At 36.6% G+C, this 18,023-nt stretch overlaps 1 protein-coding gene across 2 annotated transcripts in view; it reads right to left on the bottom strand.

Annotated features, from left to right (window-relative positions):
- Window positions 1-6,753: 6,753 nt before the first annotated feature.
- LOC129514491 (protein disulfide-isomerase TMX3) overlaps window positions 6,754-18,023 on the bottom strand; it is a 44,346-nt gene continuing 33,076 nt past the window's right edge. The window contains exons 13-16 of one of the 2 annotated variants that reach the window (XM_055333103.1): window positions 17,163-17,219; window positions 12,965-13,094; window positions 11,541-11,609; window positions 6,754-10,148 (exon numbers count right to left, since the gene is read on the bottom strand). In XM_055333103.1, coding sequence (XP_055189078.1) covers window positions 9,891-10,148; window positions 11,541-11,609; window positions 12,965-13,094; window positions 17,163-17,219 — 514 coding nt within the window. In that variant the 3' untranslated portion in view covers window positions 6,754-9,890. Of the gene's footprint in view, window positions 10,149-11,540; window positions 11,610-12,964; window positions 13,095-15,102; window positions 15,172-17,162; window positions 17,220-18,023 lie in introns of those variants that run through there. The other variant, XM_055333104.1, reaches the window with a different exon arrangement.

The following is an 18,023-nucleotide window of genomic DNA, read 5'->3' as shown; positions in this document are numbered from 1 at the left end:
AGTAGCTTTTATTTGAATAGTGTGTGGGAAGCAGTGTGATTTTGGTATTTATAGCCATTCTGAATCTTTGAAAATGCCATCTTGTCTATCTAACCATTGATCGATTCAGTCATTGTTCATTCAAACTCTTATTGAACATTCAGTCCAGGCCACATGATGTCAATTCTTAAAAATAGTATTAGCTTTGCAATAAACAAATATGTTGATTTAATTCATTAATAGTGCAATGTTGTACATTAAACACCATATATGTGTATATAATGTCCTGTGTAGCCAAGATGGTGGGAAGAAGGAATCAATATCCCTTAAAAGGGTTGTTAAAAGCTACAAAGAAGTGATTTATAAATTAGGTTGGTATTTGTTTAATAAATTAGGTTGGATTTTTTTCCCTTTAATTAGGATTAGTAATACTCTGATATAAGTGACGGTAGTCACTCGGAGAAGGACAAACATTATATAGTCTCATTCATTTGGGGAATATAAAAAATAGCGAAAGGGAATAAAGGGGAAAGGAGAAAAAAATGAGTGGGAAATACCAGAAAAGGAGACAGAACATTAGAGACTCCTAACTCTGGGAAACGAACTAGGCGTGGTAGAAAGGGAGGTGGGCGGGGGGTGGGGGTGACTGGGTGACAGGCACTGAGGGGGGCACTTGATGAGCACTGAGTGTTATTCTATATGTTGGCAAATTGAACACCAATTATAAATAAATAAATAAATAAATAAATAAATAAATAAATAAATAGTATTAAATCTAAAAAAAAAAACTCTCCAAAAAAATTATGATCAAATGTCTGCTAATATATTTATTATTGTCCACGTTGATTGAAAGGGATGAAACTTTCAACCTATGCTCATGGCTTTTGAATGTGATTTATTCTTTATTTTTTAATAGCAAGAGCCTTTAAGATTCCATGAACCAATTTGTTCAAACCTTTCATGTGCATCTTCAATATGTTATCAAGGTTTTCATTTTACATAAGGCCATTTGCATCTAAATTATTTGAGAGACAGTACTTCTAAAAATGCAGGTAAGGGGATCCCTGGGTGGCGCAGCGGTTTAGCGCCTGCCTTTGGCCCGGGCGCGATCCTGGAGACCCGGGATCGAATCCCACGTCGGGCTCCCGGTGCATGGAGCCTGCTTCTCCCTCTGCCTGTGTCTCTGCCTCTCTCTCTCTCATGAATAAAATAAAAATTTAAAAAAATAATAAAAAAATAAAAATGCAGATAAGCGCTGCCATAGCACATATTTTTCAGAGCCACAATGTATATTTCCATCATATTTAATGTTAAAAGCACCTTTGGATGCACATTCAAGATTATCACAATGAAACAAGAATTTACAGTAATACTTGCTCCAATTTCTCCCCAACATTTATTTTGAATCTTTTGAAACCAAATAGAAGTTGTATGAAGAGTATAATTGTTGATTCCAGTGAAGAGTACAGGACACCCTCCTTCCCTGTATTTAGAACCACAAGTTGTAAACATGTAGCTATATTTGCTTTACCTGTTTGCCTCCCTAAATATATACAATAAAAAGTATCTATGTTTTTTTTTTAACTAGAATATGTAAAATTGACTAAAAGCAGAACAACTGGGGCCCAAGCCATGGTGCTGTCCCTTCTTGCTTTGTAAGGACAGCATCACGCCACTGAAGACTGCGAATTTTAGTTCTTCTCTCATTATTATTCTTTGACAATGTGAAGTTCTGCAATCCAGCTTCTTAGGGAAGAAACTGCTTTTGATCACGAGAGTTCGATGAGCTAGGAATGAGCTGCACCCGACGACCACAGGCGGTTGAGCAGAAATGCCCTCCTGCAGAGATGTGCTTTGGTGTTTGAGCTTTGCCTTACACTGTCAAATGGGTATCTTGGGACACATTTTATATTTGGAACCTGTTACTGGTCACATGAAAACTTGTTTTCCACTAGATAGTGTAGAAGAAAGAAGTAAAATTGTGACCACTTTTGTGTTTTACGTTTCACTTTCTACACAAATGACTCATGAGGATGAATGAAAGCAGAAAGTATGACAATGACACTCTGACACTCGTGCCTGCCACCCCTGCCACCACTCTGCCATCACCCTGCCACCGCCCTCATCTCCAACAGCAAAGGCTCACTTTAGTCCTGAGCCATCCTGCTCATCTCTAGAGAAGGATGGTAGGATGCAAAGGGAAATAAATCATCCCAGCTGGACATAACCTACTCTCTTGTTCGCAAGAATAAAAACCACTTTCCTGAAGCTGCTGCTGTTGTGCAAGCAAGTTTACTCACGGTTGGCGGAGGCTGCGGGGTCGTGAAGGGGAAATGAAGCACATCATGCTCTTGTATCATATTTGACCTCTGGATGCTCACAAGGAATTCCCAGAAAACACAGCTTCTTTTAAAGGCGCTGACACTTTTTACCTTTCCTAATGATCATTTAAAACACTGTTTCCCAACTGGGAGTACACATCAAGATCAACTAGGGGAGGCTTTTTTTCCCTCTCTGTTTTGGCTTCAAGCAGAAGCTCATCCAAAACCAACCAAATGGATTTTCTAGGACTTTTGTGTATTTTTATAAAGCATCTGAGGCAATGGATGCTCACAGAATTCTGAGAAGCACAATCGGTTAAGAATCCATAACTTAAAATATAGTAATTACCACCACAAGGCTAACAATGTTATGTTTTTTTTAAAAAAAAATTTTAAAAGACTTATTTGAGACAGAGAGAGCACATGAGTAGGGGGAAAGACGGAAGGCGAGGGAAAGAGAATCTCAAGCCAATTCCATGCTGAGCATGAGCCCTATACTGGGCTGGATCCCACATCCCTGAGATCATGACCTGAGCTAGAACCAAGAGTCGGACGCTTAACTGAATGTATCACCCAGGTGCCAAGGCTAACAAATTTTTTTAAATTTTTATTTATTTTTTAAGGCTAACAATTTTAGATTGACATTTGCAAAAGGGCTAATTGTTTATTTTTCAATAATATTTGAGGGATGTTGAATATCTGGTTACCCAAAAGTTTTCATAGTTCTTGACCTCAAATCTATTTTTATTTTCAATGACTGTACAGATTTTAAGGTTCTGGATCCTAAGCTAAATAATATACAAATCTTCCATACTAAAACATAAAATATTTCCAAAGCTTATGACTCTTTCATGTTAATTACTCATCTTTTGTATTGTTCAATCAGTAAGCACTCAGATACTTTCAGAACATGCACTTAAAATTTTCAATTAAGTCTTTCTGATATTTTTAAAAATCAGAAACCTTCAACACTAACATACTCATAATAAATACATTGTCATATAAATACAATATATTCAAATATTTATTCATCCATTCATTTATTCAAATATTTATTTTATAAATATTTATTGAATGCATACTTCATGCCAAGGAACTTAGACTGTAGCCTTGAAAAAAAAACCCAGAAAATGTATCTGACCATTCAGGGCTTACATTAGTGTGTATTTCAGGGGGAAGCAAGCAGTAAACAAACAATATATAATATTATAGAGAAGTGTTTGTAAAAAAATAAAGCAGCAAAGGGGTTGGGGGGAGCTGGAGGCAGGGTGGTCTAATTCATGCAGGATGGTTAATAAAGGCGTAAATAATGAGGTGAGCTAGAGGAAGGAGGGAGCCAGGTACATATCCAGGAGGATGTCATTCTGGTCACAGGAAACAGCATGTGCACAAGACATGGTCCAGAACAAGGCAGCAGGTGATGGAATGGAAGAGCAGGAAGGGCGTGGAGGCGGGCGGGAGAGAAATGTGGTCAGGGCAGGGAGGCTGTAAAAAATAATCATGAGCTGTATCAGTTTGTCAGGGTCTCTGTAACAAAGTACCACAAACCCTGTGGTTTAAACCACAGAAAGTTATTGTCTCACATTTCTGGAGGTCAGAAGTCTAAAGGGTCTGCAGGGCTGGGGCCTCCTGAGGCTGTGGGGGAGAATCTGCTGCGCACCTTTCTCCTGGCTTCCCGTGGCTCCTTGGCCATATTTGGCGTTCCTCACTTTGTAGAAGCATCACCCCAAACTGTGCCTTTACCTTCCCATTCTCCCTGTATATGTGATTGTTTCCAGATTTCCCCTTTCTCTTAGGACACCAGTCATTTTGGATTAGGACCCACTCTATTCCAGTATGATCTCATTTTAACTAGTTATATCCACAATGACCTTATTTCCAAATAAGGTCACGTTCTAAGGTACTAGAGGGTCAGGACTTCAGCATACGAATCTGGGTGGGGGGCACGTTTCAATCAGTAACATAGTTCATGGTGAGGCCCTTCTTTGTTACACTAAGGTAGGAAGTCACTGGAATGTTGTTTTGAGCAGAAAAATGCCACGATCTGCCTTACATCATAAAAAAAAGATCCCTTTAGCTGCTCTTGGAGAGTAGCCTGCAGTCAGGCAAGGGTGCAAGCAGTGACGCCTGGCTATGGGATGTGGCGCCTACACCAGGCTGCTGACCTGTATGGTGGTGTGAACTCTGGCTTTTTTTTTTAAATATTTATTTATTCATAAGAGACACAGAGAGAGGCAGAGACAGGGGCAGAGGGAGAAGCAGGCTCCATGCAGGGAGCCCGATGTGGGACTCGATCCCAGGACCCCAGGATTACGCCCTGGGCCGAAGGCAGATGCTCAACCGCTGAGCCACCCAGGCGTCCCTGAAACCTGGCTTCTAAGTGTATTTTAAAGATATAACTAACAAAAATTTCTCACAGATTAGAAGTGTTGAAGGAAAGAAGTCTCAGATTAATCCAGGATATTTGGCCCAAGTAATTATAACAATGATGTTACCGTCTACTGAGATCAGGGGGACTGAGCATAAGCTGGTGCTTGGTGGACAGCCAGTACTTTGGATACGTTGCTTGAGTTCCTTACTAAACACCCAGATGGAGAGGCTGAGTTGAATATCAAGTATGGAGTTCAAGCTGGAGACACAAATTTGCAAGATGTCCACACAGATTTGTAACATCCACAGAAATTACCTAAGAATTTCTAAATACACAGCAATTAGCGCTTACATTTACTTCCTCACCGAATCTCAGTTTCAGAAGGCATTGCAGGAAAAAGGGGCCGTCCAGCTCCCATGTGATCTTGTCAGGGTGGGTTCTCTCTGGAGATTCCTCCCATGGGGATCCCCACCCAGCACCACCGTCCACAGCCCCTCCTCTCCGCCCACAGCACTGGGTCGGTTGTAGACACGCTGAATAGGTGAAGATAGCCTTCATCTATCTGAAGCCAGCTGCCCTGGCCTGCACTGCCCTGGTCTCTTTCCCGAAGTCCCAAAGATCCTAAAGACCTAACAGCAAGGATTTTAAACAGATTGAACAACAGATTATAGGAAAAGGCAAACAGAAAACAGGACGTTTAGTGAAGGCAGGTTATGGCCGTCCTTTACTGCTGTATCCTCAGTAGGACACAGATGTGCAAAAAACATGTATTGAAAGAATACATTGTCAAGAAAACAATTGCCACTTTTTTTTACTAGTTGTTGGAAAGTTAAGGGTTGAGGACTGTTGTCAGGAAGGCTTGTGGGAAAATCGAATCATCTATATTCAATATCTATTAATATTCTAAATCTGTATCCCAATAACACTGGTATCTGTCTAAACTATTTACACACACCATCAATAACCCTACTGGATACTCATATCCTCTTACATGCATTTTCACTGAAAGCATAAAACCCAATGGTTTTTTTTCCCCCCAATGGGGTTTTTGGAGATGTTTGTGAACTTAAATGTTAAAGAACTAACAACTCCCATTTCCATCCAAAAATGTTAGAGCTCGAATTGCAAAGTGGCCAAGCAAATTTAAACATACTACTATTTCATATTCATGAAGTCTTGGCTTTTCTCTGTGATCAACAATGATATAAATTCTAAAAAAATAAATCGAATATATACATATATTTCTGAGCTGTTTTCATATGCCAGTCATGTGTCTTATACGTAACTCAGTCAATCTCAATCCAGGGAGATGGGTTCCATCAACCCAGAATTAGACACTTCCCAACTTTGCACAGCATGTGATGGAATAAGGACTGGACTTCAGGCAATCGGGCACTGGGGCCTCCACACCCACGATGCAGTCCCCTCTCAGCAATGACCTGGGAGCCAGTTCATCACCCACGAAATTTATACAGCGGACATGGTTTGGTCGCTCTTATCTGGGAAGGTCCATTCTAACCAGTTCATCTGTATGAGTCCCACGTTGGGTGGGGCCCACTTTTGGCTGTTATTCCTGTGCCAGGACAATTCTCATTAAAAAATGTGAAGGTATAACATATGAAAAATAAATTACTAAAAAATTAGTGGTTCTACAGACTTCTGTTTTTTCACTAATACACTTTCTCCATTTGATGCTGTTTTCAAAAAGAACATCGAAGCGTTAGACTTTCTGTTTTACTGACAACAAAAAGGAGGGGAGGTTGTGTTGTGTCCACGATCACAATGAAGCTGTAGATCAGACTCAAGTCCAATTATTCCAACTCTAAACCCTGCAATGAATGTTTAAAAATAATCAAGTGTTACAAATACAGAAATATAAAACCTATGAATCTCAGGTTATCTATAAGAGAATTAGATAACAACTTGATCTCTAATCAAGTCTGTTTAAACTCATTTTATGTTTCTATAATGACAAATAACTTACAATTTAATGAAAGGAAAAATAATTTGTGGAAGATCAGTCCTCTTGCTTGCACAAGGAACTATTAGTATTGAAAATATATAAATAGTAAAAGTAACAACTACATTTTTCAATTAATTTATTTTAGAAAATCAAAGGTTTACAATTGGTGCCATAAGGCAAGATATCATTCAACAAGTTAGTAGTAATACAGACTTCCAAAAACCTTTATAGATTTAGTCCAAAGTAGAAAATTATTTTTTGCCCACTCTTGGACTCAGACACATTCAGAAAAAATATATATTTATAAAAATAAAATGGCAAACCTAATCCCACCAAATAATTGATAGTCTTAATATCTCACACTGGTTTACTTGAACAATGTCTGCATAAAGAGAATAGCTATAAGTTTTTTTTTTTACCTGTCCTCTGTATGATACCTCTGTATCATATGAAGCAATGATGAAAAAATGTAAATTATTTTAGAAAACCAAAACCACAAAAGCCCCTGAAACAAAACACAAGAAACATCAACAAAAATCCACTAAACAAAAATACAGTTGTCTAACTACTCACATAGGCCCTTCCTTCAACCTCTAGACATTTGGCTGTTTATGCTATTTCTAAGTCAGAAACCAGGAAAACACTAGGTGTGAGAAGAAAATAAAAATTCAAGTCTAATACACCTCAAGTTTCAGATAAAGTAGCTAGGGAAATATTAATGTGTATGATGAAGCAAATAGAGCAAATAGAAAGGACTGCAAGCTATAATGGGGTGCATAGCTTGATAAAAATATGTATTTTCTTCTTCTGAAATGTAATTAAATATTGTCTGAACACTAGATTTAGCAATAGCAAGTCACCTAGAACTCTGAATTTTAAGATTTAGAAAGAGAATTTTATTGCAACCAAAAGAAAAGACAAAAGGATACTCTTATTAATATGTTCATAATAAGATTCACCAGTGAATGAGGATATCTCTATTATACTACTAGATTCATTAAGAAATTAACTTTACTTGGGTGTAGTTTTTCCTGAAATGAAAATAGCATTTCTACTTAAATGCTGATACCACATTAAAGGGAACAGCATACTACTGAACAAAATTTTTAAATTTGTTTTGTGAGAAGTCTGATAATATCCTAAAGTAGAAACAAATAAAAAGCAAAATTTTAACACAAAAGAAAGAAAATTATTCCTTATAAACCATCTACACGTTTTGTTTTCCTAACAGACACTCTTGAAAAACACAAATAGAATATAGGACAACAGTAGAGAGTTGTGAAAAAGGTAACAGAAAATTAAGGCATTAACTTACTGACAAGCAAGTCTCAGAATACAAAGATCACCAGATGTCTTGTTTGTTGATACATATTGAGCTTTTACTATTTTTTCTTTCTCTACTGAAGTCTTTCATTTTTATAAGTGATGCCTGACAAAGGCCAAAAATGTGCAGATGATGGACATCTGATAATGATAAACATGAAGAAGAAAAGCCATGGCATTTTCTACAATTTCCTACTGTCACTGGTGGAGGCTATGCTTTACATTCCTTATTAGGTTAGACTTGAAGCATGATAGTCACCTAAGCTTTTGTCACTGCTGCAAAACAAGCTCGACCTCTGGGAACATTAATATTTATCCTCCAAAAGAACCCCTCATTACTCTTTGGAGAGGAATCCAATTGTTAAATTGGTAGCATTTAACTATGATATGCTAAAAGAACACATGGATACAATAAAACAATTGCTAGAAACTTCTTAGTAGATACAAGAGTTTCAGTTTAGCTGGGATCAGCATGGCATCAGAAGTAACCAACAGCTGGCTTGAGGACCAAAGCCCTAAACAACTTCAATATCAGGACCATGAGCTGCATATTTTTAAAGTGATTAACACTCATTTTTCAGTGTTTAATAAAAACTATTATATTGTTTAACTCAATTATTCAGTGAATAATCACCCACACAATGGTCATCTAATAAAAATCCTACAAACTTAGCTAAAATGAAGGACTCAAAAATAATCTACAATAAGCACACCATAACTATACTTAAAATAATGCCAATTTTTATCCATTACTCGGGATAGAGTTCTTATTTCATTATAGGGAGAAGAGGAGAGGTCACTGGCTGAAATAGGCGTCAGAAATGAGAGGATGGAGAAGGTAATTGGCAGATCTCTTACTCACTGGATTATCATAAATTTGTTGACAGGCTGATAATGTCACTCATTATGAATATAAACATGCCCATGTTATGTAACAGACATATGTCAATAAATTTTATATATGTGTATGTAAATATATTGTGCATGTGTGTATATACACAGATACACATATACTATGTCATAAGTTACCATATCATAAACATAAAAAATATGATATATATTACTTTTTAAAAAGCAGCAGGAGCTTTTTATCAAAGCAAATTTTTAGAAGAGATTCCAATATATAAAATAGAGAAAAAATAGGAGGCCATTCTGGCTAAAGCAGAGTAGGAGTAACAGAGACCCTCCCCTTCCTACAGTGACCACTGAGACAACTGCTAAGCATGTCCCAGGGTGTGGTTTGAAATCAATGTCCCAAATAAATCCATTTATTTTGCAAAGATTAAACACAAGACTATTTTTTCCCCACTCTATAGACGCATAGGAAATTTTTATAATGCAACTGAGTATAAAGTTAAAGAGGAACTTTTCTTCTCCTTTAAAAACAATAACAAAATAAAATCGCTAAGCTATATAAAACCAAATTATTTTTAAGTCAATCTTAAGTTGATCCATGGAAAAAGTTGTTAGTTCTCCTTTAAAGTGCCTAAATTTTAAAGACTTAATTTTGTCCACGTAAACCTTACCTAAAATATACGAGAAGAATGAATGGTAGGAGGTGAAGGTATTGTTTTTCTTTGTCAAACATGTATCTTCTACCTGACTGACCAATTTAAATATTCTGTCCAGGAATCTTAATGGTGTCACAGAATACTCAGAGAAACATGCAAAAGAACTGATCTGCTGTAACAGTATCTATAAGGTCAACTTTGATGGAGTGTCTGGATTTTTTTTTTTTTTAGACAAACATTTCATCTCTTTGCTCCAAATATGCCCCCATTTAGGAAGGACTACTTTAATCCATGCAAGTAGATATTAGCAAAATACAAATATCATATTCTTTTTTGTAAAGATCATGATTAAATGTCTAAATTCAATAAATAGACTCTTTAATAATTTGAAATCCTATGAAATATTCTACACTAGCAAAATTTCAATCTTTCTTCTTTTCTAATACATCTTTGGGTCCTTGCACCGTAGGCACTAGGGCATCTCCACTCCTTGGCTCCTGTTCTTTGCTTTCTTCTGTTGGTTCTTGGCTTTCAATTTCACTTTTGGATACTTCATATCGTTCTTCTATGTAACCTCCATCTGTGTCCGCTGTGTAGATGCCATAGCACATGATACTGACGACCCCCAGTGGAAGGCCAAAGAGAAAGCAGCCCATCAGTGGAGAGCTCTTGAATATAGACTGTGGGAAGAGAATCACAATTCAGTTCTCCTTGTATGTACTCTGGTATAAGATACATGAATGAATTTCAAACTACGGCAAATTTCTTCCACTTGCTAACCAGTCAACTTGCTTTTAGTTCCAATGAATCAATGTCAGGATCTCTGCAGCAGCTACCATGTTAGAGACACTGTAAGATAGAACTTTTACATGTATGTGTGTGTGTGAGAAAGACCAGCTACCAGCAGCAGAAAAAAAGCACCAAATATTTTATATCCTTTTCTAAGACATTTATCTTCCTCACATAACCATAAATGTCTCTTTGGAGATGGCAACTGCGTGCCCAACAGCTATGTAGTCAGATCCTGGACTACAGCAATGTGCTCACTGCAAAGGCTGCTTATCTACCATAAAAAAGGTACATACACACTCCTCTTCACATGGCATTGAAGATATTTTTTACGTACTGGTTAATGATAAAGCACATTAACTTAATTATTTCCCTCAGTGTATACACAATCCGCTTAGTTCTCAGAAAAGTAAAAGCAATTTTATTGAATAGGTTTTTCAACTATACTATCCTCTGTGGGTTACGACTGTAACTCAGAACTGTGCAAAGTCAGAAGAGGGCAAAGTGACTTTGGGTGGAGGTAACGGAAGATGGCTTCCCAGAATAAAGGTGTTTTGAGGCAGAAATTTAAGCATGAGTAAGAATGAGGCACTGTGAGAAGCAGCAGGAAGCACCAGAGAAGCTTCTGCAATTATTCGAAAACTAGTGAGGCCATTTGAGATGACAGATATTCCCATATGTGTTGATGGAAAAGGGAAGGAAAGTGATAATAGACCATTCTGGTAACATTCATTGTGTGGTAGTGTACAGAATGGATGGGAGCTGGGGTGACAGCAAGTGAAGTTAGAGCAGCAGCAGACAAAATGTCCTAAGGGCTTATTTTGAGGATTTCTACTTTGATGACTGCTTTTGGCCTTAATGAAAATGCCCATGGAGTAAGTAGCTAAACAATTAGAACTAAGTTTAAGGCCCAAACAAACTTAGGCATGCCTCTGCTGTCAAGCTGACCTAGAGTTGAAGCAGGTTCAGATTCAATGACTAAAAAGGGCAGGAGTTGGAAAGAGACTCTGGAAAACATTTTTAAAGTCATGCCAGTGAGGTAACGGATTCTGAATCCCAGGTAACTCACCCATCACGCAGAAAGGAGTACTTAGAGAAACTTAATTTCCACCTGAAAAAGATCTTTTTAATGTAAATATGGACTAGTTTCTAGCTTTCAAATTAAAGATGTATCTTTACCTAATCCTTTGAAATTTCAGATTTACCCTCAATTAGACATAAAGCAACTATATATATGTATATTCTCAATAATCCATGACACTAAGCAGACCATCACAACTTACCACAATAGTAGATTTGGCATCAAATACTATCCTCTTCAATCTCTGCAATATGCTATCACCTCCTTGGGCCTTGAAATTAACAGGGGAAAAAAACCCACAATTAAATTATTATTTAAGTACTAAGACTTTATTTTTGTTATATAACTTTACAACTGCAGGTCAAGGGTTGACCTCAGGAGATTATGAAAAGCACCTGAAAGAGCCATGCTGTATATATTCACAATTTTTTTTTTTTTTTGTCCCCTGCTTTCTTGTGTGAACACACTCTGATCCTCTTCTGAAGAATTCAATCTCAAGCCTGCCCGATTTTGGAGTTCAGCTGAGCCTGTTAAACAATAACTGCTGTAGGACATCTTTGTGATTGTGTAAGGAGAGTCTCCCCAAGAATGGCCCTCCCCTCACCTCAAAAGTGCTGAAAGGCAGAGAGAAAAACTTCTGATGCAAATATATCAAATCTCTGCATTTGGCCATCCCTGAAGTCTGGCTCAGTGCTTGAATTCCCAAACTATATGAGCCTCTCCTTGTCAAACAGTTTGAATTGGGTCTCACTAGCTCACACGTAGAAGAATTCTCACTCATAGAGGTGAGTTTTATTTCAAGTAGTATTATTTTCTCAACTAAAAAATTTCTACTATGTGATTGTTTCTAAAAAGAAATGCTTGTTCTTCTGTGAGCTAACTTTCAAACAAAGTTTGTAAAAGCTGAAACAAAACGCTCACAAAATAGTAATTTAACTTCATAAAATCCTAGAAGTCTCATACTTTTTTTCTATTTCATTCTTGTCTGTTGAATTAAGATGCATGCTGGTCACAATGTCCTGAGGCAACTTCATGGCCCTATAATATGGACTGCAATCCACAGTTTGAATAACACTACAGTAAGATTTATAGAAAAAAATGAAAAGCTAAGACTGTCTATTATTTCTGAGAAATATTTTATATAAATGGATTTGGAACTCTCCCCTGAAGCTCTGATTCTCAGCATATTTCCTTAAGAAACTGTAGTCTTATACACAGGTTTTCTTAGAAAAGCAATCTGAATAACTTAATCCAATTATACTCTTGAACCCAGAAAGGTTAAGGGCCAGGAAATTTCACTCCTGGGATAGCTCTGCACACTGAAGACCTCTCAGCAGCCATAGCCTGACTCCAAATGGCAATAGCACCTCCCACTCACTGTGACAATCAAAAATGTCTTCCAAATAACCCTAAAGGAGACCTTTGCAGCTATGAGCAGAATCTTTCACAGAGAACCTTCTATGTCTCTCAGAATGTGGTTCTGTGACAGGAGACAAGCAAGGTGGGGAGGACTGCCCCTCACACCCCAGGTGATTGCTCTTCTTTCCAGAATCAGAGGAGAAGAAAGTTTGTTTCTCCCCGACCTCCTCCTCCCACCATCCCTTTGAAATGGAGTCATCGACTCACCTCCACTGTGCCATCCAAGATGTTATTAATGAACTGCACCATGTCCTCGGCACTCTTGATCTGTCTATCTAGTAAAAAGTACTGTTGGTTGGAAGTATTTAGTACAACCACCGTTGGGACTTTGAGTTCACTGAAACAGAAAAATAAAAGAATCAAAATACACATTAAACACTGAGATGACAAGTATTTTGATATTCATTTATACTGTATCTAAGTAACTATAATTACAAAAGGGGGAAGCTGCATTAATGGCTTTGCCTCCCTATGCTCACATGAAGAAAATCTCAAATTGTCCATCAGTTTACAAAATAGCTAAATTTAGATTATAGCAAAAACACTCTAGGGCACTGGGTGGCTCAGGCTGATGAGCATCTGACTCTTGATTTCAGCTCAGGTCCTGATCTCAAGGTCACGACATCGAGTCCCATGTTGGGCTCTGCACTCAGAAGGGAAATGGCTGGAAGTCTCTCCCTCTCCCCTTCTCCTTCTTTATTAAGGAAAAAAAAAGTGAAAGAATATATTCTAATATATAATATCAGAGAGCTGAGTATTTGCTTAAACTGAAGGCTAAAAATTATGTATGAAGTATCAATTTCTGGGCAATCTTATTCTGCCATCCACATACCACCAGTGTTGGTCACACACAGCCCGTTCTGGGTAAGTGGCACTAGGGAAACAAGACAGGATAGAGCATCATCTCTGCAGCCACATGGCTTGAGCCCAGAGCTTTCCCATAAGTCAGGTTTCTAGGCCTCATGCTTGTCATTTATAAGTGAATAAAAGGGAGTAGTAGGAGGGTATCTATATTGTAAAAATTAAGTGAGAAAACTCCAATTTAAACACTCAGCACACTACCTTGTGTTCAATAGACACTCTTCCAAATTCTCTGAACTCCCACTATCCCACTACACATCCCAACACATCCTCAGGAAGTGCTCACTGATGTACTAGACATCAATTCAGTTTGCAGACACAAAACATTACTAATAGGGGCCATTTAATTGAACTAATTATTTTTTCCTTCCAAGGATAGGCTGTTGCACAGTCATAAAAGGAAGGGAAGTGCTTAATTCTGTATGTCACCTACACATGGGTTTAAGGTTATTTGTATGTCTATATGAAAATATTATGTAAAAGTACAAAACTCTAGAGTAGCAGCAATTCACACCACTGTATTACCACCACATGAGTGAGTTCAGCAGATGGCTTTCTTGCTCCTAATTCTCTACTCTCCCCATGCAATGCTCTTTTCCCAGGGAGGCAAAACACACTCATGTGACTCCTCATATGTTGGGTTCAGCCATGAGACATATAGCCAAGGGCAAAGTAACATGTGACTCAAACAGAGGCTTGAAATGTGAGTGCATGGGTAGGCTTGCTTGCCTGTGTTTCTGTGACTGCCACATGATGACCTCCCAGGAAAATATCCTTCCAGGATCAAGGACATGCAAAGACTGCAGACCTGAACCTCAGTGGCAGTCTGGAGCCATATCTATCTGTGCCCAGGCAATATCAGCCAAGCCCAGGTAAGTGAGAGAAAGTAAATATTACAGCTGGAAGTCACTGGGTATTAGAGTGGTTGATTATCCAGAATTATTATTAGGCAATAGTTAGTTGATTATATAATTAAAAAAGAAAAAAAAATTTAGCTTCATTCTTGTTCATAAGACTAGACAACTTTCTGATTTATAGCAGTTTAGTTATTAGTTATAATGCATACGTAGCAAAAAAAATTCCATTTTTACACAATAGATCAGAACGTGGCCTGCCTATAAAAATACATATTATAAAAAAGTTAAATACACAGTGGGACTAGAATTCAATAATTTGAATAATGATGGAAAGGGAAAATATAATTTCATCCTATTCCCTCTTAATTACATTCACAAGAACCACCCCCCCAAAAAATATTTAACAAATCTAGGGTCTGATAGTACCCTATTTATTTTGAGACAACGTAAAAAACATAGTGCTGCCGTATAACTATCTTACAAAATATCATGTATTTGCCCTAAGTTAAAACCCCTTTCAGCATCAATACCTATTAAATGCTACTATTTATCTGACAATATTAATGTCACAGAAGAGCTTTGGAGTAAGAGAGATCTGGATTTGAGAACTGGATCTCTTTAACTTACTTGTTGGGCATCCTTTGGCATATTATTTAACTTCCTTGAGTTTCTTCTAAGAAATTTCAATTTCCTCATCTATATAAAATGGAAATAATAATAGTACTTACACCTTACTGAGTTATTGTAAAAGTTAAAAAATACCTATTGACCACTCAGTCCAGTGTCGGTCACAGAATTAAGTGCTCAATAAGGACTTTCAAATATAATCACGTAACCATCATCATATGCTTTCTCTTCTTTTGAAAAAGAAAATAAAAAGCAAAATATGAATAAAAAACAAACAAAACAACACAACAAGGTGTTGGTGGTAGAGATTACTGTTGTTCTTGGACCACAACTGAAGCTCAAAATTTCTTTCTCACAACTCACATTAACAATCATACTTATGAAGGAATATCCATCCATCTGTATATATTCCGAATATCATCCTGGATCAAGGAGTTGTCTCTTGGACCCAAATTCTTTCAGCCTTTTACAACGTTTTACTGAATGCTGGCTTGCCTTGAAGGACATTGTAAGAAACGGTTCTGTCAAATTCCCTACTATATATACTGTAAAAATCCTATCAAAAATATATTTCTATTATAATATCCCCCTCTTTATGAGATTATATAAGGTCTGTCATACTCCTTATGACCAAGTTATTTTACAGGCTACAGGAAATATGTAAATAATGTTTTTCTACTCTTGAATATTAAATATTCAGGACCAAAATTTTCAAGTACCTTCAGTAATGACCTATAAATGATAAATACCTAAAATAATACAGATCCTTTATTTTATTTTCCTTTGTCTTGATTCCTTGGTTATATATTATATCACATTACTTTGTATCACTGGTAAACACTCTCAAATTCTTACTGGACTAAGAAGATAATAAATATAAATGAACAGAAATAAAAATACTTTATAATTTTAGGCTTTTAACTGGAAATTATGAATGTTACTTGTAAGTTTGGTTTGTATTTCCTCAGTGCTCTTACTTGGAAAATGGAATAATACCCTAAAATGTGAATGAAGGCAACTGCCACACCTTTGCTGCTAAGCAAAGCTAGAGAACACCAAAACAGAGCACAATGCTGTGAACTCAAAATGGAACCTCAACACCGCTGGACAAGGTCACTTGTCTCTAGTGAGCTTTCCCCATCTTCACTTCAGGGGCTATTTTACAACCCCATTCTCTACAAAGCCCCATTTCCTTATCACCTCTTGTGTGCTATAGTGCTCTGCCTAAAATAACTTATCTTAATGACTGCCTCCTCTGGCAAACATTTTCTGATCCCTTCCACTTTTTTTTTTTTTTTGATCCCTTCCACTTTTATGTGCCTTGGGGTGTGGTGGGAGCCACTCTGTTTCCAGAAACCTCTACTGCAATGAATTTTTCATACAGTTTTGCAATTACTATGTTGTCCTACCCAGCAGACTACAGGCATTTTGAAGACAGGAGGAACTCTACTCTTTTTCTGTGTCAACAGTACTAAACACAGTGTGTGATATACAGTAAACCCTTACTAAGGGTCTACTGCATTGAGTAGATTCCTATTTGAAATTAATTTAGTATAAATATGCTAAATGTTTTCTAACAACTTTTTGAAGTGACAAATCAGATTTTTATGTCATAAACACAACTGATGGAATTATTTTAAAATTGTGTATTTTCCCTATAAAGTTATTTATACTTTCTTAATTCTTCTCATATGGCAGTTAAGACTTAAATGTAAAAATTTTCACTTAAATTACATTTACTCACTGAAACTGACCTTAAGGTAAGATGCGTGTTAAACAGAAACTACAAGATTTAAAAGTTTTGAATGCTATCTTCTTTCCAAAATATATGAAATTTAGAGATAGGTATTTTTTAATATAGAACAATATTAAAGTTTAATGTGTTTCAAATTTAGACTTAAAAACTAAAGTGAGATATTTGATGGGAGGATATCTGCTTTGTATATATGTAGACTTCCTTTTTTGCTTCCCACCTAGTAATGCTTTTATCTCTCAAAAACAGAAACTTAAAAATTGACAGATTTGGTAGCAGTCATTTAAACATTTAGAACTCTACTTACTCCATCAGCAGGGTATTTATATAGTCATTTCCATCCATATGGCCAAACTGAAAATCTCTAACCAACAACAATCAAGAGAAAGAGAGAGAGAGAGAGAGAGAGAGAGAGAGAGAGAGACATTAGATACAAAACAAGGTAAATATGAACCAAGAACTGAACTTCAGGGTATGGTTAGCATGTAAACACTGTAAATGTTCAACATATAAGTTACATGAAATAAATGTAGAAAAGAGTATGAATTCTACTGGCTTCTGAGATACAAATACACGTGAGTAAAATTAAACAAATTCTAAGATATTTCTACTTTACATGTATTTAAAATGCAGGGCAACATAAGCTTTTCTAAGTAATATATATTTAAGAAAAATTAAATCCACTCTGTTTAAAAAAGGACAAATAAGAAGATGTTCATACTATGGAACAGGAGAAATATAAACATATATCACTGTTGTATCACTAGAAGACTCAGAATAAAAAGGGAATAACAAATATTGTAACAAATTTATACTGACTGTCTCTTATGGCAGTAAAAAAAAGAATGACTTGGCATAAAACAAAAAGTCATTCTCTGAATTCCTGTTATAATCATCGGTCTATAACTTGTGACTATTCAATTTAACTTAAATCTCAAATTTATGAGTACATGTCCATATTTTCTTACCACAAATGTATCCCAAATCCTATCGTAAAGCAAGTATGATACAAAATATAAAGGAAATCTTATTTGCATGACATACGTCAACAAATACCAAGTCCAGATAATTCATATGGAAATGTAACATACAATAATTCACTTCAGTATCTTGATTCACCTTTAAAAGTATAAAATAGTACTACTTTTGTTTTATTATATTACATAAT

The sequence above is a fragment of the Nyctereutes procyonoides genome, unplaced genomic scaffold (assembly GCF_905146905.1).
Source record: "Nyctereutes procyonoides isolate TBG_1078 unplaced genomic scaffold, NYPRO_anot_genome, whole genome shotgun sequence".
NCBI lineage: Eukaryota > Metazoa > Chordata > Mammalia > Carnivora > Canidae > Nyctereutes > Nyctereutes procyonoides.
This window is presented reverse-complemented; position numbering and strand designations above follow the sequence as displayed.